We start from the raw sequence: 24,846 nt of genomic DNA on the forward strand, positions 1-24,846 counted from the left end.
AAATTACATATGACGTTTTCTTAATTTGGAGAGTTTATTTAAAGTTTCTTTAAACTTTTTCAGATGTTAGCAATCGTATAATTTGCTTCTCTCACCTAAATTTACTGACAGGTAAATGTGTGTGTGTTTTTCTTATAGCAAAGCCACATCAAGCTATCTGCTGAGTTCACCGACGGGAATCGAACTCCTGATTTTAGCGTTGTAAATCCGTAGACAGGTAAATGACTTAACTAACTCTAAATTAAGATAACAGTCCTCCAGTGGGACAGTGGTAAGTCTTCGGATTTACAACATTAAAATCAGAGGTTTGATTCCTCTTGTGGACAGCAGCTAGCCTGATGTGGCTTTGCTATAAAAAATACGCACACATTAATATAACGATTAAATTATACCACTCTAACTATTACGAAAAAAACAATACCAGACATTAAATTCTCAATACCGTATTTCATTGTTTTATTCGCATTCATCAATTATGGTTTCAGTATAAAATATTGTACTAAAAGGGAAACTTTAAAAATATCGTAATAATTCACAAATTGCGTTGCCCAAGATAATTTTGACTCCGCCCACAATGATCTTACTATGCCAAAGGAGCTCATACTCATTAATATTCAATATAAACATTAACTTTATATTTTTAATAACTTAAGCCTGAGTTTGAGAATTTCTTTGGGTAAGTTGAGTTCGTGTGTATAAAAATATAAGGAGTCAAACTGTTTTTTTGGAGGGCCGACAAAACGCTTATATTTAGTTTTTAAACTTTTACGGAAAACTTAACTAGAACCTCCATCAAATTTCTTGTTGGTTTGAGAACCGATAAGTCCAAATATTGTTTTTCCTTTTTGCAGAACAACTACATTTTGCTAACTTATGGATTTCAAAACTAAATATGCTCGAATTAAACGTTTTGCTTTCTTAATAAACAAGCATTTTGTTATAAAAACAACGTGTAACTTTATATACAATTTAAGGATTAAGCCTAGTTATATACTCTTTTAAGTAATAAACGCAAGGGTATAACAATAACAATTAATTTTCGAACTAGCGAATGGATTGATTCACGTTTTTAAAGTTAAAGTCCAGACATTTTCACTTCAGAGAATTTTACTTATTTTCCCCAAATTATGTTGCTTGATCTAGACCATGAAAAACAATATTTATTTTAACATAAACTTATATTTTTCATTATCACTAGAAGTTATGTTCTTAAATAATTTGTTTTTATAAAAAAATTAAAGGAAAAGCATTGAGCACGCCAAAATATAATATGCTTGTATCCATCAGGTACTTCGTTTTTCATTTTAAAAAATGCATTTCTCAGAAGATATTTTTTTTACAATCTCATTGCGGATTAATTATTACACGTATACAAATAAATACTAACAAATGACAACGTTCCGAGTATACTTTCATTATTAATTAATTTTGAAATATATTCGTATTCAAGAAACAGTAGTTTTCTTAATTTAAAAATTACCTTTAAGCTGAAGTTATTTTTTAAATTAAAAACACTGAGTTTTTTATACTCCAGATTTTAGGTAATTCATTTCTTGACGGAGTGACTGATTTGATCACTCTCCTTCTTGAATTCAGGGATTTAATCGAACTATGTCATCTTCATTAACGTATACGTGGGTCATTTCCACTTTCAAAAAATAAACTATTTAATCTTTCTTATTAATAAAAGGAATTGTATAAGAAGTTAAAACAATTTGAAAAAAAGTGAATGTTATTTATGTAAAAAAATAAAAGAACAGAATATTCATTTAAATGTTTTTGTGTACGTTAAGATGTAATTAGAATTTATAAAATAATGATTCTAAAAGATATGATAGGGAGTGTAATAATTACTCCACAGATTCATTAATAAATCTACTGAATATATTGCAGATGTAAAATATTGTAGTGATTGATATTCCCTTTAATATCATTTGTAAACTTTTTAGTTCTCCATTTTACATTGCAAAGTTAGTTTAGAACAGATTTTAAGCCCCGTTATTTTGTATGTTGATAGCATTTCCTTTTATATTGCAGCGGGCATAACATTCGAAGGGACAAATGGAGTTCAATACGCCACTGAAGGTACAAACTTCACCCTCGTCTGCAACGCTAAGGCCGATTCCTCTCCCATTCTTTCCTTCAGCTTTGGAAACAAATCAATCGAACAAGGTTTGTTTGTGATGTCGAGAAACCCACTTGTTGAGAAATTTATATGCAAAAACGGCTCGTTTGGGTTGAGAAAATATTTTACATAGAAGGTCGAAACGTTGTTCGCTCTTCTATGTAAAATATTTTCTCAACCCAAACGAGCCGTTTTTGCATATAAAAAGATTTGTTTGTATATGGTATTGGGCATTTATAGATGGTCGATTAGCAGAAAAAGACATGAACAATTTCCATACGCATTTGATAAAGAAGTGTTCTCGGATACTAAGTATATTTTATATTTTCAAATACAGTTTTATTGTTTTCAAATGTGTAGGTAACAAATATTGGTTCTTGTAAAAAGTAATCGTATTCACTGTGTTAGCAAAAATTACTAATCGGTCGCTGCAGAATCCATCAGTTTACAACGATCTGAATAACTTGGTTCTGTATTATACAAACAGTTAATTTATAAGTACTCGAGATAAGTTATATTTTGCACGAATTTATCAAATATTAGTGTAACCCTTGTGAAGTATTGAACAAAAGCATGTACAGAATACATAACTATCCTACTTTTTCACTGTTTTCGAAAACTTCTTTATTAATTTAGTTAAATTTTACTTTTATCGAAATACAATAAGTATATACTCTTACGTAAGTTTTCTATCACTAGAAGGTAAAAACAGAGATTCTATTGAAAAGGTAACTTACAAAGTACTTCTACTATTGTTTGGTATGTGTTCTTTAGACGAATCTAGGTACATTTTTGAAATCTGACGGTCTGTTTACTAATCAACAGAATTTATTCTCTTGTTATTGTGTTAATTTTGAATCCCTTGCTTCGAAGCTTGCAACATTTTAACTTAAAATTCATACACTTAGTGCCGAACGTAAATTGTGTGCCAATTATGTTTGAATTAATATTTAATATATGAAATGTTTGTCAGTAGCAAGCCTAAGTACATGAACATACTGCAACTGAATGATAGATAATAGATTTATTCATGTGACTTGCAAACCAAACAAATTAAATACCAACAGATTTTAATGATACAGTTGAAAAGGTTGATATCATTAAAAGTATATCTAATTACTAATAAGATCATTTATCTGCAAAGGTCAAAGGTTAACCCGAGTTTTTACTTCCACGAATGCAGTGAAATATTTCAACTGCGCTAATTTCACATGTTGTAATGTGCAGCTGCTTAACATGATTGTCCTGTAAAGTGATAAATAAACTTTGAAATATTCTTAAACATCGACTTATTTTCATTACATGAGGAATTTCATCGAATTTTGATATTTTATTCATGCACGTGGCTACTTGGTGTTAACAGTGGAGTTGTCTGGATGAATATATTTGAAACGTTAGTATAGATTAATTCGTTATGTCCAATAATTGCGTTTCGAAGATACATTCCTGTCAGACACCTGCAGGAAGTTACAAAATAAAACTTCTTATTTCATTCCATAACTAAATTTACGATAGAAAATTCATTTATCAAAAAATAGCCTTTCTTTAAGAAGCTCAAGATAAACAAGCAAAGCGTACTAAGCAACAAAACAAAACAACAGTTGAGTCCATTAGTTAATACCTATCTTCAGCCTTGATCCATGGGTGGATGGCCTATTAAGGCCTGGAATAAAGCACTGTTTGAAATATCAATAAGACGGAAGCATACTAAAAACAGGAGTGTGCAGCTATAAATCGAATATAAAAATAATTCTTCATTTGATGCTGACCTTTTCGAAGCTAAATCGGATAAGACTGTAGCAGAGACAGGGCTTATTGTAGTTTAAACTACAGTAGTAACTCAACTTAGAATATTTACTACCTTAAACAGATGTGGTTAGGCAACACCATTGTTACTTGTATTACAGATGTGTGTCCTCGGTGTCAATATAATCGGAAAACGTTGCTGCATAGAGTTAAGATATTAAAGTGTTGCAATAAGTGGTGTGTTATAAACTGGTTTCAGGTTATATTGCAAAATTAGTGAAATATTAGAGGTTACGATGCATAATTATAATACGTAGGGCAACCAAGTAAAGTTAAAACGTATTTCATCAGTATTTTAAGTTAAAATTGGTTCTTGTTGTGAATTGGATCTCTAAATTATATTTCAATTGTTATATTACTTTCGTAAATACAAAGTTGTGGCTTAAAACTATTATTAGTAGCTATTATTGAGCAAAATTTCCAGCGTTTTATATATTGGGTTTCTTTTACATTTAATACTTTTACATATTATTATAGCCCTTATAACAAGCATATCTTAAGAAGTACCTACTCACTCTGCTAATGGAACGTGATCATCTGTCCTCTAATACTATATTCACAAAATTCAAATATGTGAAACATATTTAAAGCCCACTGAGACGTTCAATATTACAAACAAAAATGTCATGCCTTAAAATTTGCTGAAGTAAATTTTATGGACAAAGCGTATGCTTAATGCAAAGATAGTTGAACGTTTCCACTAGGGTATTTTGTTACACATGCTAGTTTGAATGTAGGGATCTTATAACACTGGAGGTGTCGTGTTCCCTGTAATGTATTTCTTGTACCAGATTTCACTGAGTGCTTTTTTTAATCAACTAATTATAGTCAGTTTTTTGTTTGTTTTTCAGGAAAGAAATATGTAACCGCAAACAACACTCTCGTCATTCGTAACGTATCCAGAGACGATGCGGGAAATTACACCTGTCGAGCTTTCGTAGTTACTAGCATGACCTCACAGACTAAGACAATAGTTATCAATGTTAAAGTGAAGTGTAAGATTTACTTATAACTAAAAATCTGGTGTAAGGCTTCTATGCATGATTTTAAAAATAAGTTAATGTAATATTTTCATTTTCAGTACCACCTAACAATCGCTAAATCTGTGTAGACGTTTGTATTTTTCTACGATACATAAATACTTTTTCTAATCAAACTTAGCGTAAGATATTCATCGCTATTCGTGACATAATTTTCACCCACTTTGAGTGTAGTATCCTTCATATCGAGTATATATGTTTGTAACATGAAATATTATATGCAACCGTAAAAATATTTCAACTTTTATAAACGATAAACAAAAACCATTATTATATAATTTTTTTTTCAAGCCTGATTCAGACTTTTTGTATATCCTTTCTTGAAGATAATATTACACGCTTAGTCTATGCACAGTAACATGAATAATTTTGTTTTAACTTGTTCTTTTATTAAACCATAATTTATCTGTTTTATTTAACCAGTTTCATTTTCTTAATTTATTTTTGTTTTACAATTTACAGCATATAATGTGACAGAAATCAGTTGTTTTATCTCAGTACGAAAATATGCACCTCGTCTTATCTTGTTTGTTCTTAAGCACATAACTATACAATAGTATAGGTAGTGTAAACAATAGGGCTGGTGTAAACAACAACACTGAATGGCCGCTTTCCAAAAACCCCCAGGGGTATGATAGATGGCATCAGACAAAAGGTGGATGATGGGAAGGTAACATAGGAGGAAGATTAAAGATAAACAAAGATGAGAATACTGAGCACATGCAATATCTAGGTCTTATATCTAAACTGGGATTAAAGAATCCATTAAGAATACAAAGAAAAATTTGAATCTCAATGATCGGCCAAAGTGTAGTTTAAGACGCAAAGCTCCCACCAAAGCTTATAAGAAATATCGCTGAATCACTAGGGAAGAAACTTTTGTAAGTTTATGGTTTATCTCTGTTATGCTCGACGCAGGTATTGAAACATGAGCTACAGCGTTATAAGCTCTTATAATTAATGGTGAGCCACCGAGTAGGGGAAGGGTTTCAAGTGTGATATAGTTAAACACGAACAAATCAAAAAAATATTAAAACAACTAGCTATTGTCAATTGATGTAAAACAAAAATAAGGGGAGAAGCAACATTTCACAGCATAACAAGCCCAAATTGCCATTACATCTTAGGTTATGGTTTGGTTATTTTTGAATTTAGCGCAACACTTCACGAGGGCTATCTGTGTTAGCCCTCCCTAATTTTGCAGTGTAAGACAAGAGGGAAGACAGCTAGTTATCACCACCCACTGCCAACTTTTGGGCTACTCTTTTACCAACGAATAGTGAGATTGATCGTTACATTATAACGCCCCACGGCTGAAAGGGCGAGCATGTTTGGTGTGACGGGGATGTGAACCCGCGACCCTCATATTAAGAGTCGAGTGCCTTAACCACCTGGACATGCTAGGCCTTACATCTTAGGTCTTGGTTACAAAATTTTAACTAATATAATTCGTGTGGCGTGTTATTTGAGTATAAAGTTTTTCTTGTGTGTGTAAGTACCATTTTGACTGTTAATCCCATAGGATGGGTTAACCCTAACATTACTGATCAACTTTTCAAACACATTTTTAAGCCAGTTTTGTACCACGTGGTTTGTGGGTCCATTAATTTGTTGGATTGATTTCGTTTCGTTTTGGTTTTGATTAAGGCGCAAAGTACCCACCAACGCTTATAAGAAATAACACTGAGCCACTAGGGAAGAAACGTTTATAGATACATACGAGTCAAATAAATTTTCTCTTCTAACAAACATAACATAAATGTTATAATTATCTTCACTAATTACGGCTGGGGTTTAATATGTACCTTACATAGTAACTAAATTGTTTTACCAACTTTTTTGGTCAGTTCTTTATAACGACTGTTTTAACAGACAAACAAATTATAGAATACTCAATATGATGCAACATGTCGACCCCACCAGTAGTTAAAGTTAGGCAAACATGACAATAAGTTGAGTGTTTATGTAACTTATACGCTTATACCAATAATACATGGAAGTAATATGTTTAACAATAATTTTAGATCCTCCAGAATCAAAAACTCCGGAATCCGAGATTATTTATTCTAGTGTTGACTCCATTGTGAATATCACATGCGAAGCTGACGGTAACCCTATTCCCTCGTTTGAATGGATAAGTGATGAGGACGTGATCGAAGAGAGTTTTACCTATAGAATATTTCGCACAGATTCCAATACCAGCATCTTGCAGGTAATGGTAATAAATGGTAACAAATGCTAATCCATGCAGTATTGTTGAAAACATTCATAAATGGCATTATGTGGGAGTAAGGGGACGATTGCTCCCCACTTCTTTCTGTAGAATATAGTATACGCACAATATTTACAACTATTAAGTCGGATTTATTTTTGCTTTCTAACATCAATAAACACGTGTGTAAGAGCGGAAATATAGTTAACTCATACAATTATTAGTAACATAAAACTTTGTTCTGAGTAAACATTTAGATCATTAATTCGATTTCAAGTTTTCTAACGTTTTAGTTTTAGACGTCATTTCAACACCTGAATTTTGTCTTTCTAAAATTAACCTACAGAAAATAAAGTTCAATGTCGATTTCAGGTTAATAAACTACTTGAAATAATTTAAGTTCAGAATATCATTTCGTTGAACTTTTCATCCTTTCTATTAACTTGTATTTCAAAATCATTTATTTTGTGCACAAAGTTATCTTTTCGAATAGATACTGTATTCCTGCAAGAGATCCTAGATAAAGAAATTGTATTACTAAGTCCTCCCTCATTACCAATCTGACGTAAATGAATTTATTTATACATTTGCTATCCAACTTTATTCTTATCATTTAGGTAATAATCACATAATATAGATTATTTACAATTCTTAAAATAAATTATAAAATTGTTTAATAATAAATCTGTACACTCACGTCATGAAACAACATTAAACATGGATCTGTAATATTCCTCTCTTGATAATCAGAAGGCTTAAGAGGTAAATACTGGTACATTCTAATACATATATATGTATCTGTTGTTTTAATTATAACTAAATAAAAATGTTTTTCCAGATAACTACATTGTATAATTAATACGTTTTGCAGTTCTGTGATACTGTACCTTATGATACGTTTCTTAATCAGTAATGGTGCAAATACTCGAATTTTAAATAAATAGTTTTCACAAGTACACTTTTGTGGAGATATGATGTCTTTAAAAATATATTACGAAGTTTATGTTTTTTACTACATATATATACATATTTCTATGTTTATATGCACTTTAGTGGGTTTTAATGTACTTCCAGGTATATAGTAAAGAACTTGTTACAATCACGTTTGCACTGGTCCATGCACCTCCATATTAAAATCTGAAGATATGTTTAACACACTTTTTATCAACACGATTCTCTTCCAAACGTTATGACGAGTCACAATGATGCGTAATTTTATAAACAATACTTGACGTCAGCCAGATTACTTCACATTAACTCTGTAAAGTACTTTTTTAAGAATGTAGTTATATTGTTATATTGATAATTCAACTAATATTATCCATTACCTCAGATTTATTTCCAAGAAACGAAACGAAAGCTTAATCTATAATCACAAACAATACACTAAGGTATTTCTAATATTGTAATGAACCTTATTTTGTTGTACATTTTTATAACCATTCGGTATATCACATATTACTCTTGTTTCTTCAGGTCTATGTCTACAATGAAAGTGTATACGGTGTTTATTTGTGCCAATCAGAGAACAAGTTAGGCTCCATCGAACGGAAATTTATATTACGTGAAGGAGGTAAGAGATATTTAAAAAACTAAAACATAAAGGTAGTTACCATTAGATACTCTGTGCAGTAAAAACAAGTAGATAAGGTACACATGTTTTTCGTGGATCTTCTGGTGATAATATATTTTATCAAACCAGTATCTAATAATCTTTAAGTTTGAGTTTTATGTTTCCTAAAGCTAACAGTAGTTGATTTTAGTGTTTTAACTAAGTTAGATAGAGGGACAGAACATTTTAATAAATAAAACCATCCAAACACGTATATCTCAGGACGGCTGGTATGGGTTTTAACACTTTTACCAAAACAAAGCAGAGAACAACGTTTCGACTTTCTTAGGTCATCTTCTGGTTAACACGCATGCTTCATAAACGTTTAATATTAGCTTGACTTACTCATTTCGTTTAGTTTTCTTGTGCAAGTAAAATCCTACAGAGTTAACATGAAGTAATAAGTGAATTAACGTTTATGTCATATTACTTTTCACTTTTACTTTGTGAGAATGATATGTTTTCAAATTACTCACGAATGAAATGATGAGTATACATATAAAAAAAAATTGTATTTGGAAATGAAAATGTACAGAACTTCTGTTAAGAACAGGTGATACACGTCTTGTTATCTTTAAGCCGTGTTCTAATTGTTGAAAGAACTCTGAAACATAAAATACTAAAATGATATATCCCTTTTAATCTGGTATAAAAACGTGACTCTATCCGTTCTAAACTGGTATAAAAACGTAACTCTATCCATTCTGAACTGGTATAAAAACGTAACTCTATCCATTCTAAATTGGTATAAAAACGTAACTCTATCCATTCTGAACTGGTATAAAAACGTAACTCTATCCATTCTAAACTGGTATAAAAACGTAACTCTATCCATTCTAAACTGGTATAAAAACGTAACTCTATCCATTCTAAATTGGTATAAAAACGTGACTCTATCCATTCTAAACTGGTATAAAAACGTGACTCTATCCATTCTGAACTGGTATAAAAACGTAACTCTATCCATTCTGAACTGGTATAAAAACGTAACTCTATCCATTCTAAATTGGTATAAAAACGTGACTCTATCCATTCTAAACTGGTATAAAGACGTGACTCTATCCATTCTGAACTGGTATAAAAACGTAACTCTATCCATTCTAAACTGGTATAAAAACGTAACTCTATCCATTCTAAACTGGTATAAAAACGTAACTCTATCCATTCTGAACTGGTATAAAAACGTAACTCGATCCATTCTAAACTGGTATAAAAACGTGACTCTATCCATTCTGAACTGGTATAAAAACGTAACTCTATCCATTCTGAACTGGTATAAAAACGTAACTCTATCCATTCTAAACTGGTATAAAAACGTAACTCTATCCATTCTGAACTGGTATAAAAACGTAACTCTATCCATTCTGAACTGGTATAAAAACGTAACTCTATCCATTCTAAACTGGTATAAAAACGTGACTCTATCCATTCTGAACTGGTATAAAAACGTAACTCTATCCATTCTGAACTGGTATAAAAACGTAACTCTATCCATTCTAAACTGGTATAAAAACGTAACTCTATCCATTCTGAACTGGTATAAAAACGTAACTCTATCCATTCTGAACTGGTATAAAACGTAACTCTATCCATTCTAAACTGGTATAAAACGTAACTCTATCCATTCTGAACTGGTATAAAAACGTAACTCTATCCATTCTAAACTGGTATAAAAACGTGACTCTATCCATTCTGAACTGGTATAAAAACGTAACTCTATCCATTCTGAACTGGTATAAAAACGTAACTCTATCCATTCTAAACTGGTATAAAAACGTAACTCTATCCATTCTGAACTGGTATAAAAACGTAACTCTATCCATTCTGAACTGGTATAAAAACGTAACTTTATCCATTCTAAATTAGTATAAAAACGTAACTCTAGCCATTCTAAACTGGTATTAAAACAATGGTTCTAGCCATTCTAAACTGGTATTAAAACAATGGTTCTAGCCATTTTAAACTGATGTTCTCTTTATTTGCTATCTTACGTTGAAGTCAAAAATGGTGGATGGGCAATATTTTTAAAGTTGTGTATAAAAGCTGTAATCTACTGATTTTAAAATTTTATCAAAACTCATAGTTAATAAAATTAATAGATCTAATATTATATAATACTTCGCTATAGACGCTATTATCCATTTTATTTTCCTCTGTTGTTGTTTTTTCACACATAACTTTGTGTGAATACAAGTTCGTGAAAATCATATAAAAACTGGTACGACTCATTATCAGAACGTCATATAACTGTCGAAATGTAATACTGATGATCTTACTCCTCAGCAACGTGAAAACTTCAGGCTATTTCTTAAAATATTAACGGCAGTTTTGAAATAATCAAAAATGGTCATTATTCTGTTCATTTGTTGGTGTATTTGCAAATGCGATTACTGAAGTTTTGGTTTTGCATGTTTTTAATGCACAGTAAAAAACTGGAATTAAAGGATAATCATCTTACAAACGTATGGTGACAAAAGCAATAACGAATGTGAAAAACAAAGAGAAATAAACCCTTGTGAATTATTTCGATATATACAACTGATAAAATTACTATTGTATTCAATACAGAAAAACCACGCATCCCTACAGTGGAAATTCTAAGTAATGAACCAGGGAGTGTCCTCCTTAAACTGGAAGCGCTACCTGAAGGGATGTTAGACGTACTTGGCTATAAGATCGAGTATCGACTTTTAATACAGCCATGGTCGGAAAAAGTGGAAGAAGAATTTGACGTGGGTGAGTAGGAGTGTTACCTAAGTAGAAATATGAGAACTGACTGTAAAGTGGGTGAGTAGGAAGTGTTACCTAAGTAGAAATATGAGAACTAACTGTAAAGTGGGTGAGTAGGAATTGTTACCTAAGTAGAAACATGAGAACTAACTGTAAAGTGGGTGAGTAGGAAGTGTTACTTAAGTAGAAACATGAGAACTGACTGTAAAGTGGGTGAGTAGGAAGTGTTACTTAAGTAGAAACATGAGAACTGACTGTAAAGTGGGTGAGTAGGAAGTGTTAGCTAAGTAGAAACATGAGAACTGACTGTAAAGTGGGTGAGTAGGAAGTGTTACCTAAGTAGAAATATGAGAACTGACTGTAAAGTGGGTGAGTAGGAAGTGTTACCTAAGTAGAAATATGAGAACTGACTGTAAAGTGGGTGAGTAGAAAGTGTTACCTAAGTAGAAATATGAGAACTGACTGTAAAGTGGGTGAGTAGGAAGTGTTACCTAAGTAGAAATATGAGAACTGACTGTAAATTACTTTTTTTCATTAACTTTCAAATAAACGCTTACTGTGTTGTATCCAGTGTTCCCTCTCATTTTTCCAATCCATTTGGGCCCGGCATGACCAAGCGTGTGTGTGTGTGTGTTTTTATAGCAAAGCCACATCGGACTATCTGCTGAGCCCACCGAGGGGAATCAAACCCTTGATTGTAGCGGTGTAAATCCGGAGACATACCGCTCTACTGGCGGAAGACGGCCAAGTGTGTTAAGGCGTTAAACTCGAAATCTGAGGGTCGCGGGTTCGAATCCCGGTCGCACCAAACATGCTCATCCTTTCAGCCATGGAGGCATTATAATGTGACGGTCAATCCCATTATTCGTTGGTAGAAGAGTAGCCCAAGAGTTGGCGGTCGGTGGTGATGATTAGCTGCCTTCCCTCTAGTCTTACACTCCTAAATTAGGGACGGCTAGCGCAGATAGCCTTCGAGTAGCTTCGTGCAAAATTCAAAATAAATAACCATTCCATGTGTAAAACGAATTTTTTTCATGCGTTCCATTATCAAGGCAATGTGTGGATGTTGGCTTTTAATTTTTTAAGGTGGAGCATTTTTAGACCATTGACTTTATCATTAGGTTGCACTGCAATGCTTTCAAATGGTTATTTCGGCTTTAGGCCTGTGTACTGCCAAAATCTTCAAGGCTGTCGACGTGTTGAAACTTCTCACTATTACTGAGGATGTGCGCGGCACTTGATTAGTTGTTGTTTGATCGCGCAGCCTAGTAGGAACATTGAACTTGTATTTTCTTCAAATTTAGTATCTATTTTTCTACTACTTGAACTCTGCTATCAAAAAGGCAATAAATGTCATGTCCACCCAAGACCTTAACTCTACTTGAGGTCTGTGTTAAGTATTTATAAGGTTTCTCTCTGAATAAATACTAAGGTTCGTAGTATTGTTCATTGAATTACTTCTAGTTCTTCCCTGATTTCATACTCACGGGTATTAAACACTGGGATTTTTCGATGAACTTGAACCAGTTATCGGTTATAGAAAAGATTAAAGAGTCTCATACTTCATGTATTTCCTGTTATGTTTTGTGTGTTTGTTTGTATTTGAATTTCGCACAAAGCTACTCGGGGGCAATCTGTGCTAGCCGTCCCTAATTTAGCAGTGTAAGACTAGAGGACTGGCAGTTAGTCATCATCACCCACCGCCAACTCTTGGGCTACTCTTTTACCAACGAATAGTGGGATTGACCGTCACATTATAACGCCCCCACGGCTGAAAGGGCGAGCATGTTTAGCGCGACGGGGGTGCAAACCCGCGACCCTCAGATTACGAGTCGCACGCCTTAACACGCTTGGCCATGCCGGGCCCCTGTTATGTCACTCGATAGATTGATATGATGTACGTTCTGGTTTGCTAACATTATGACAAAAAGTAAATGAAGAGAACGTTTTACAGTTCATTGCATCATTTTGTGTATGCATTGGTTAATATGCGAACCATGAAAGGCAAGCAATTTTTATAGATGTATCCTGATACTCCAAAGGTCCGGATAATTATAAAGAATTTTTCATTGAGCGAAGTTTCTAAATGCACCACATTTGATAAAGAGAAAAACAAAGATAGAAACTGACTCTTACATCCAGAGATGAGTATAGTCACACTTCCGTTTGCACAAACTCGGGACACTGGTGTAAAATTATAAAGAATGTCTTAGATAGAAAGCTTCTGTCTAATTCGTAAGAGATCATAATAATTATTATAATGATAACTTATAGAGATAGTGTTGTATAGAAATAATATTTTTTAACAGTTCAGTGGCTATTTTAAAACATTAAGAATTAAGGTGCAACTAACTGTGTAATTGGTAAGACGGCAATAATGAAGGTTAAAAAAATAACCGTTACTCTGAAACAGAGATGTATATATATATATGTGTGTGTCGACGGGAATCGAACCCCCTGATGGTAGCGATGTAAATCCATAGACTTAGCGCTGTACTAACGGGAACCCATAACGTGTTCGTGACTACCTAGCCTTACAATCTAAATAAACACCCGAAGTATTTCTTTCTTCTTATTGTTATACAAAACATTTGTTAACTTTCGGTAATGAATACCATATCATATTCTATCATTTAGAATTAAGTGAGCTAACGTGAATAGATAACAAGTTTTTTCTACAATACTATCAATTACGAAGAAGTGAAAAAGAGTTTGGATCAGTCAAGAAAATTCGCACCAAGTTATTTACAACACGTTTAAAGCTCTCTGGAAACGACTGCTTATCCGGTTAATCTGACGAAAGCTGATACAACTCTACAGTTTAAACTATTGTTCTTGTCTGGTTTTGATACTGTGCATGTTATCCAATATTAGCGAATACGTTTTGTGATACAACAGAGGAAGAACTAAAAAAAATCATTACTGAACGAGAACAACTAGTTCATTCAGGGAACGAGATTTAACTTTGATTTAAATGTATACAGGATTTTTAGTAACAAATAAAAACACGAAGGAAGTGTTAATTATCTTGTTCCCCGGTATCGGCGCTTTCACACAGTTTGAATCACGATATAATAAATTATTTTATATGTAATAGAGTGGTTTGTTTTGAATTTCGCGCAAAGCTACACGAGGACTATCTGCGCTAGCCGTCCCCAATTTAACAATATAAGACTAGAGGGAGGGCAGCTAATCATTACCACCCACCACCAACTCTCGTGTTACTCTTTTCCCAATGAATGGTGGGATTGACTGTTACATTATAACGCCACCACGGCTGTAAGAGCAAGCATGTTTCGTGAGACGGGGAATTGAACCCGCGACCCTCGGATTACGAGTCGCGTGTCTTAACCAGCTGGCCATGCCGGGCCAGATAATAAGAGAGTGAAGATAACAGTTATATAATATTAAAACAGATTAAAGACTTTGAGTGTCAGCTTTTACCAGATCTATTTTTGGATTAATAATAGTTACAGATTCTAAGTTTGTTACTTTTTCTTATAACTGACGCAAATTTTAAATGCGCAGAAACACGAATTTTCTTTGTATTGAAACATAACTTATAAAGCAAAACAGTTTTGTAATTGACATAATTTTCGCTGTAACATAATCCTAAATTAGACGTTCTAAAAATGAGTAACTTTAAATATCAAAATTAATGATCAGCAACCTTTATTTGAGTAATATCTGATATCCATGATTTGCAAGAGACTATCAGCTCTGCAGATACATCTGGAGGAACGTATGCTGTACAGATTTGTATAAAATGAATGTATATGTTAGCGGGCTAGCTGTACAGATTTGTATAAAATGAATGTATATGTTAGCGGGCTAGCTGTACAGATTTGTATAAAATGAACGTATATGTTTGCGTGCTAGCTGTACACATTTGTATAAAATGAACGTGTATGTTAGCTATACAGATTTGTATAAAATGAACGTATATGTTAGTGTGTTAGCTGTACAGATTTGTATAAAATAAACGTATGTGTTTGCGTGCTAGGTGTACAGATTTGTATAAAATGAACGTATACGTTAGCGTGTTAGCTGTACAGATTTGTATAAAATGAACGTATATGTTAGTGTGTTAGCTGTACAGATTTGTATAAAATAAACGTATGTGTTTGCGTGCTAGGTGTACAGATTTGTATAAAATGAACGTATACGTTAGCGTGTTAGCTGTACAGATTTGGATAAAATGAGCGTATACGTTAGCGTGCTAGGTGTACAGATTTATATAAAATGAACGTATACGTTAGCGTGTTAGCTGTACAGATTTGGATAAAATGAGCGTATACGTTAGCGTGCTAGGTGTACAGATTTATATAAAATGAACGTATACGTTAGCGTGTTAGCTGTACAGATTTGTATAAAATGAACGTACATGCTAGCGTCCTAGCTGTACACATTTGTATAAAATGAACGTATATGTTAGCGTGCTAGCTCTACAGATTTGTATAAAATGAATGTATATGTTTGCGTGTTAGCTGTACATACTTGTATAAAATGAACGTATATGTTAGCGTGCAAGCTGTACAGTTTTGTATAAAATGAATGCATACGTTAGCGTGTTAGCCCTACAGATTTGTATTATATTATATGCCCGCCACCTTCCGCTTTATACATTTCTTTATTACAATAATGTCTATAAACCGGTGCTACCATGTCACGTGAACAAAATTTTCTATTTGTTAATATTTTTATAGATCAAGACTGCTTTCTTAATTTTAACAGTAGATGAATTTTGTTTACATTAAATACAAGGTTCTTGGTCCTAGACAACTGATATGTAGCATTAATGTTCTGAATGTCATCCACGTGTTCTAATGATTCTACAGCGGTATGTCTCCGGATTTACAACGCTAAAATCAGGGGTTCGATTCCCCTCGGTGGGCTGAGCAGATAGCCCTATGTGGCTTTGCTATAAGAAAAGCACACAAACACACTCTAATGATTCTACATTGTTAGTAGTTCTGAGGTAGAGCGAAACGTTGATTATAATAATAATAAAATTTTTTGTACAACCAATATTAAATTCGTTTGTTTTTTGTACCGACTTCCTTTGTTGAATCAATTTCTGTTGAATGTTTAATTGTAAGTATTTGGTAAATAAAATTAATAATTCGATAACAACGTTACAGGCTGTGTTTTGTTCCTTTCCTTTTTGTGCGATGTTTGTCTTTCGTGCACTTGTTTGCCCAATGTGGATGTTAGAAATGCGCTTGGTTTCTCAAAACAGCAGTCTCGGATTTGTTGTGATACAAATTGTGATTTATGATACAAGAGATGTATTTTCATTACATTTATGGTTAACACTGATTGGAGACATTTCAGATTTCTTAACTTCTTTTTTAAATGTGTGTCAGTAATGTTAGTTTTTGTATTAAGCGTCTTGTCACTAAAAACTAAGTTTTCTCTAACGTTGATGGTATTTATGTTACGAATCCAGTAAAGTCCTCATTAATGTTTTTTTTTCTGATCGCTATAATGGAGTAACGTCAATAATAATTTGGTAGACAATTCACTTGGTCCTTGTTTACGTAATAGCAATATCCAATAATAACAGTGGACTGTTTAGTGTTTACTAGTAAGCTTGAAACTTACAAATGGGCGAATTGTGTCGATGAAGTATTGGACGCAGAGAAAAGATAAACTAGAATTTCATTTTATAAACGTATCACCTATAAACCTATACCACAAATACGGACAGGCTTTTGTTTACTTTGCCTCGCCTGGCTTTCAAAAATACACACGAACGTAATGACAAATACAACAATAATTTTGTTTTCTATAGCTATACGTCAATGTTTGTTGTAAATTATGCCACACATCAAACAACCTTCTGAAAACAAATCATATAGAAAGTTTGATCAGTTTATATCTGTTTCATTTTCGAAAAATCGGACCGAATGTTGCTTGTTTTGACTAATCGCACTACTATACAATAATTTGTTATCTTCAGTAGACTCTGAAGTATCATCACATAACAAACTCTTAAAGTTATAGTTTGTATTGCTGCAGCGTCAGTAAAATGTGCGCATGACATGAACCACTAAAATATTATGTACTTTGTAGACTACAACACAGCTTGACATACGAACTTGAAAAGCAAGAAACAAAAATATTTGTTGCTCTTAATTTTGATTTTATTTACATTTGAAACATAACACTTCCAAAGATTCTACACAAGTACATCTACTATTTAAACCTAGTTTGATGTGCTGTTATTCAGTATGAATATTGGCATAATATTGCACCGAAACACAAGAGTGAGGAATGAAATGTTATGTTCTTGATTTATTATTAGTTCATTTGTTTGAATAATATTTATATAAAGGTCTCAGTCGGATCTTTAAAAGACCAAGAGCAAACACATTTTAAGATACCTTTTTAATAGATAATCTATCCTCTTGTGTGTGTTACTAATGATTTTGGTAACACTTTATTCGATGTTGACTATATTTGGGGATAGTGTAGGGCATTAATGTGTCGAAATCTTCAATTATTTATATTTATTCAGTGTCAAGTTTTATGTATAGATGAGCTGAACTATTTACTGTTGATGATTGTGACTTCTTAGCGATAAATTTCAACAACAAACAAACAGTACATGGCCCGTTTGTTTTAAAATAATATATTAAAAGAAATCACGTATATAGAAAGATCCATTACAATGTTTGTTATCACTGTTGTATCCAGAGCTTTAAATTATTGTATCGTTTTAGATAAATTACACAGAGAATAGTTTAGTCACTTTAGAAAACAATTTTACAAGATGAATTATTTTTCTTACTCTGTTATTACAATATAGGCCATGATAAGTTCAATTACAAATCGTCACTATACGTGCTTTATGGCTGAACTCACATTCAAACAGTATAAATCTAACCAGCTATCTATGTATCTAACAAACTACATTTTGGACGCGTATTTATAGCCCGATAGAGGCCTAAAACATTCCACATAGTACTAGATATTATGATGCAATAACATAACAACCACCCATTCATAACTAATGAACTAAACAACGTATGATTCTTAAACAGTTAGACAAACAAAACTCCAATAAGCTATCGCTTCTAAAACGAACTAAATTTATCACCCGTGCTTGATCAACTATTTAGATCGTAACATTAGCATTAAACTTAAACTGAAACAGTCGTGTACATCTAACTTTGAGAAATTCATGCAAAAGATAGGAGAACGTTTCTCAAGAACTCAGCTGTAAGTCTTAGAACTTATAACGTTAAAAATTATGTCACAATACTCGCGATGAGCAGAAAACATATAGCTAATTTTGGCATTTTTGGTTAACACCAACTAAAATAGAACAGAGAAATTGTGTGATATGGCAGTTTTCAATTTAACATTTTTTGTTTGTAAATTATTCATTTTTTATTCTGAACTCAAGATGAGGAATGCATATAAAGGCATCAAAACGGTTGAATAAGTAATATTATACTTATAGTGAGCTATTATTCCATTGAAATATTAATTTTTGATATTTTCATAGAGTAATTAAAGAAGTTTATGGTAAATGCAATTACTTTTTGACATCATTTTATTTTAGACAGTCAAAATATATTAATCTTCAAGAAAGGTACAAGTACTTAAAGCTGTGAATTTATCTTGTTTGTCATATGAGTGACAACTAAATTTCTTTATTATGAGCTGAATAAACCTGAATGATGAACTTATCAACTTACAAAAATATTGCCTGCTATATTACACAGTTACTTCTGTAACAAATCTTTGCATTCACAAAATGTCCAATCGTACATTTGATAATTTTTTGTTGTAGAGTAGACTTCGAATTGGCATGGCCAAGTAGCTAAGGCACTCGAGTCGTAATCCGAGTATTGCGGGTTTGAATCCCTATCGCACCAAACATGCTCGCTCTTTCATCGGTGGGGACATTACAATGTGCGATTAATCCTACTATTCGTTGATAAAAGAGTAGCCCAAGAGTTGGCGGTAGGAATTAATGACTAGCTGCCTTTCCTGTAGTCTTACACTGCTAAATTAGAGACGGCTAGCTTTGCGCGAAATTAAAAAAAAACAAAAAACCTTCGTGAACCTCGGATCCTAAATAAGCTTTTAACAGATGTCGTCTCTCCACTTATTATTTTAAATATACTATTAATTTTCAGTATAAACATTTCGAGACTACTTCTAATTATGAGTACTAAGATATAAAGGTAAAAACATTTAGATTTTGTTTAATTTGGAGAATTATTTTAGTAAATTCTGAATCCTCGCAATATCTAAGTCATAAATGTTTATGCTAAAATTCTTTATTTGTTGTTAAGCACAAAGTTACACAATGAGATACCTATGCTGTGCTCCTAACAGGTACCAAAACTCGGTTTTTAGCGTTACAAACCTTGAGGATTACAGTTTAGCCAACTGGGTGAGGGCTCATTTAAAGTATTCCAAATATATGAAGCATGTCATTATAAGTGAAATGTTACTTTGACATAAAAATGTATATCATTTTTTCTTCGAAGTAAACTTTTATAAGTTATCAATAGTATGAATTATAATCACTTCTAAGGAATAAATATACAATCTAGACTAAAATAACTATTAAACAACGCATGTTTGATTGACTTACGTAGAATTTAAATCCTTTTTTAAGTTATTAAAGCTACGTTTTGTAGTGAATTTTGTGTAACTAAAATAAATGTAAAATAATGCCTTCTTATAATATGCAAATGATGGTATGGTGGCTTTTAGTTTACGCATTAACAAAGAAGTCCTAAAGCGAATAAAAAACTTGAGATATTTAAACAGTTTTTATACGATGCAATGCACACACAAACCTGAGGAAATTATGTTTGTCTTAAAAGTTGAGGTACTGTCTGCCAAAGAAGAGCAAAAAATGTAACAATTATATCTAAAACGAGAGTGAATAGTTCCAGTTGCTTGAGATTTAATGTCGTTAATAGATTTTTCATTAAGTAGCAATACGGAAAACATCTAGTTTCGTGGGGCGCTACATTTTCATGTTTGTAAAATGTTAAAAATACGCTATTAATGCGGTGTTTTCAGCTCTTGTTTTTTTATTTTAAAAATCGTTATGTATTCTTTTCTAATAAATATAGCCATAAACTTATGTGTAGACTGCGACACATTGAAAATGTTTTGTATATTTTTACTATGAACAGATGCCAATTTTCGGATTACTCTTCAGTAACGAATTATTGATAAAATCAGTATTAGCCTTTTAAATTTTTTAACGGTGAGAAATTACACAAAACTAAGTATATTTTTAACAATCTGTACTTAATATCTACTCGTCTCTTACAAAATGATTTAGCTGAGTGTTAATCGATATATATCCCACTTCCTTTATTTTTAGATTGCTGTAAATAATAAATGAAAACTTTAATTTCCTTATTGATTTATCTCTTTTTTTCCCAAATCTCTTTAATATAAACTACTTTTTGTACGAACCTCTACACAGACATGTGATATAAGCCTTAAAATTACTTGGCTGTACTTTAAAAAATCAATTTTTAACACAGTCGTAAAGTACATAGTCAAAAAATTAAAATGGTTACCTCACAGAGGACAATAATTTTCAAAAGTTTTTATCAGTTAAGGTTAATACCAAACTTGTAAATGAAACTCAATATTAAACAGATTACACTTTTACGCATAAAATATAGTTTGTACCAAAATATACTGAAAGAAGAGTGAAAATGAAGTCCAGTTAAATAATGGTAAATAGTAATTAATAACATTTAACCTTTGACTGTTGTAGGCTCCGTATATCGTTTCCCTGTGCGTCAGCGATAAATGTAAGGATTTACAGCCTTAAAACCTCGGGTTTGGTGCCCCGCAGTGAATTAATCGCAAAGACTCCAAATAAATAATTCCATCCGGTATTAGTCCTATAATTAAACGGAGTTAACATGGACCACGAATGTTTTTGGAACATAGTTTCTAAATTAGTTATACATCAGGTTGTTGTGAGTCATGATTTTGGTAGTTACCGTATTGTATAAATCTCACAGAAATGTTTAATATTGCTGTTGCTCCTATTAATTACCGCTTAGTTATTGTACCTAACTGTTTACATAAGTTTTTTACACTGAGTATTTTAATAAACAAAAGCAAAATTATAAAATATGACGACATGTATAGACTCTTCCAATAGTGAATAGTAAGGAAGCTAACCAGTAATTTGAGGGTTAAAATACCACTTTTGTCTATCCATATTTTTAAACAGTAAATTTTCGCCAATGCGATGTCCACTGGAAAGTTATCTGCTATTTTCAGTAACAACATTCCCATTTTTGTTTACTTGTATTCAGTTAGAAAAAGGTTAAAGATAGATTTTATTTTCCTATACTAGTGAAATGCCTACTACTGAAAATTTGCTAAACATTTCCATTTGATTTATCTATTTTCAAAAGTAAAGTATTATTTCAATAAGTTTCTATTTTATAGACCTTTGATTTATATTATTCATGGAATTTTTTTCTGAACATGTATTTTACGTTTAGGCAAATCTTTATATGACTGTAATATTTCCAACAGGTTCGCAATACGTCTTGAGAAATCTAGACTACAACACAAAATACGTGCTACGAGCTGCTGCTCGCAACGCTGCTGGGTATGGAAACTACTCAGAGGATATTGAATTCACTACCAAGAGTCTGAACCCAGGAACAGTTCGAAGCTTTGCCATCTGTTGTCAGCCAACACAACTATCTACCTTGCTGTCCATCGTACTGTCCCTCCCTTTGCTCAGTTTTTAGAGACAGCAGTAATGCTTCACCATAGCTTGGCTTGTTTGTCCTCAATGGTATGTCCTGGAAACTAAGACAGAGGAAGATTTTATTGAGAGCTTTTGGGAACAATAGAAAATAAATGATTATTTTTTGTTTAAAGTAATATGTTACATTTTCAAATCTATTATTATTATTATTATTTATAGCCGTGTCATCACCCCAGATTGAAAATGTTGTATAGCAAACGTTTTTGGACATAATTCAATGTATGTGTTATTGAGAATAAGCTAGTTTATAATTATTTGCTGACATATTTGTAAATTTTTTCTTCGAATAATGCTGTAACGATAATAATTCTAACTGCATTTTCAATCTATAACTGTTGTGAGAAATATGTATTGTGCATTACGGTTAAAACTTTGAACGTGTCATGGTTTGAAGTGTCAACGTTTTTTTTTATTGTTATTATTGTAAATTTTTGAAAATGTGATTTTACTTTTGTTTAAAGTTGCAACCGGAGGCGGTCAGTAACATCACGGTGTATTTTGTTAGTGTATGTAAATTTTTATTCTGTTTGTAAGTAGCAGAAGTGTAATATTTTAAAGTACAAAACGGTTTCACAATTCCAAATTTTTTGGTTAAAATTTTGATATGTATAACGTTTACGTGTTACAAATAATAAATTCTGAGTCAAGTAGCAAATGTTGTCAAAATTGAAAAAAAAACTTGGTAAATAATATTCAAATATTTATATGTTGATGTATACAATCTGTCTCAAAACGTTCATACAAAAGCAACAAAATTTAGTTCAGCGTCTCTCGTTTAAAATTATACTGATTAAAAAAAACGACTGTGAACGTGAGAGTACATCAGTAAATCTAAAACGACCACTTTATATTGTGTTTCTGTTATTACGCTTGAGAAATTCAAAACATAATATCAGTTCAACAGCCTACAAACGAACTGTATTTCGAGGTCACTTTGTAGTTCATTTGATTTGGTTTGATTTTTCTCTACGTTGACCTGTATATGTTTAATCCTATTATTTTCATTTGATCTATTTTGCTATAAATCATGGCATACATTTACCATGAACATTCTAATGATTTTAGATATAATGTTTTGCATATTAGATATGTTTAGGAATGTTATTGTTATGTACGAACATTTGTAGTAGAAAATGTCATTGGAGAAAGATATACTTAAACACTTGCTTTTCTTTATAGCTTAACCAGAATGGTGGTGTATGGCTGTTGGCTTGCTTGTTTAACTAATGTATTTTGATAGCTATGTGTGTGTATTTAAATTATATATAAGATGTTAATTTTTCAGCCAGAAACCTATAATTTACATACGTCATTTTTATAGAAGTAAATGAAGAACTCATGTGATATACATATAAGTATAGTACAGATTATATACTTTAATTAACGTTACAATGAAATATCTTTACTACTCATCGTGCATAAACATTTTATGATCATTTATGTGGATTTTAACTTGGAATTTAAGGCTCATTAACATTCTGTTTAGATTTACAATTCTGTATATTTTCCAGTAAGTAGAGAAAAAAGGTTGTAAGGTAGGAAACTAAGCAAATATTTAATGGTTTTCAAATTAACTTTACGTATAAAAAGTATCATAAATATTTATTTCATTGACTGAACTCAAGCAACTGTCTTATGAAACATTAGTTATTTTGGAAGGAAACGTAGTTATAAGTAAGTGGTAAAACTATTAAAATGATTAAATAATCCACTTCCTATTTTAGAATATAATTTTATTTCTATTTTTTAGTAGGTAAGTTTATTTTTCGAGGTCGCTGATGTCTTGCATACATTTCTTGTAAAGCCTTGTTTTTTGTCTAAGTCTAAATTATGTTTTCTAGGATTTTGATTATTATTGGTGTAAAACTGTAATATATTAAAATTAAAATATTGAAACTGTACATGTTGAAGATTTTCTGTGAAAGCAAGGGTCGTGAGTTTCAACTGAACAGTGCTCGATATTAATTAATATTAAAAAAGCAGACTAAATACTTCACTGTCACATGCATTCTGTACACAGATACATAAAACATATCAGCACCATATCTTTTCCCCTTGTTTTATTTTTAAGACTTTTTATATATAAATACTAAAAAATCTAGTAACAAATTAACAGTTAAAAAAGTAGAAAATCATCCAAACAAAACCTAAACTCGCATGTAATTTAGACACTTATGAATAACGGTAACAATATTTAATTATGTGGTGAATTGACTTGTGATCACCAAGTTAACTAGTTTAAAATGTAATGTCCAATCGAATATATTGAATAAAAAAAAAGAGTGCACGCAATATTCCACTTAGATAACTCGGCATTATCAAATGTAATAAAAACTAAGAGGGAATTAAAATTTCAAGTAACTCGACATTACCAAGAGCAACAATACCTGAAAACGAATTAAAATTTCAAGTAATTCAACATTATCAAGTGTAGCAAAAACTAAGAAGGAATTAAAATTTCAAGTAATTCAACATTATCAAGGGTAAAAAAACTAAGAACGAATTAAAATTTCAAATAACTCAGCGTTATCAAGT

The 24,846-nt window shown here is 31.9% G+C and overlaps 1 protein-coding gene across 2 annotated transcripts in view; it reads left to right on the forward strand.

The window, feature by feature from the left end:
• The window catches only part of LOC143240861 (limbic system-associated membrane protein-like), an 89,308-nt gene extending 65,096 nt beyond the window's left edge, over nucleotides 1–24,212 (forward strand). For both annotated transcript variants that reach the window (XM_076484063.1, XM_076484064.1), the window contains 6 exons: nucleotides 2,038–2,172; nucleotides 4,783–4,926; nucleotides 6,996–7,183; nucleotides 8,660–8,756; nucleotides 11,364–11,531; nucleotides 22,071–24,212. In XM_076484063.1, the coding sequence (XP_076340178.1) occupies nucleotides 2,038–2,172; nucleotides 4,783–4,926; nucleotides 6,996–7,183; nucleotides 8,660–8,756; nucleotides 11,364–11,531; nucleotides 22,071–22,291 (953 nt within the window). In that variant the 3' untranslated portion in view covers nucleotides 22,292–24,212. The remainder of the gene's footprint in view (nucleotides 1–2,037; nucleotides 2,173–4,782; nucleotides 4,927–6,995; nucleotides 7,184–8,659; nucleotides 8,757–11,363; nucleotides 11,532–22,070) is intronic.
• Nucleotides 24,213–24,846: the final 634 nt, after the last annotated feature.

This window comes from Tachypleus tridentatus, chromosome 13 (assembly GCF_004210375.1).
Source record: "Tachypleus tridentatus isolate NWPU-2018 chromosome 13, ASM421037v1, whole genome shotgun sequence".
In the NCBI taxonomy this organism is placed as follows: Eukaryota; Metazoa; Arthropoda; class Merostomata; order Xiphosura; family Limulidae; genus Tachypleus; species Tachypleus tridentatus.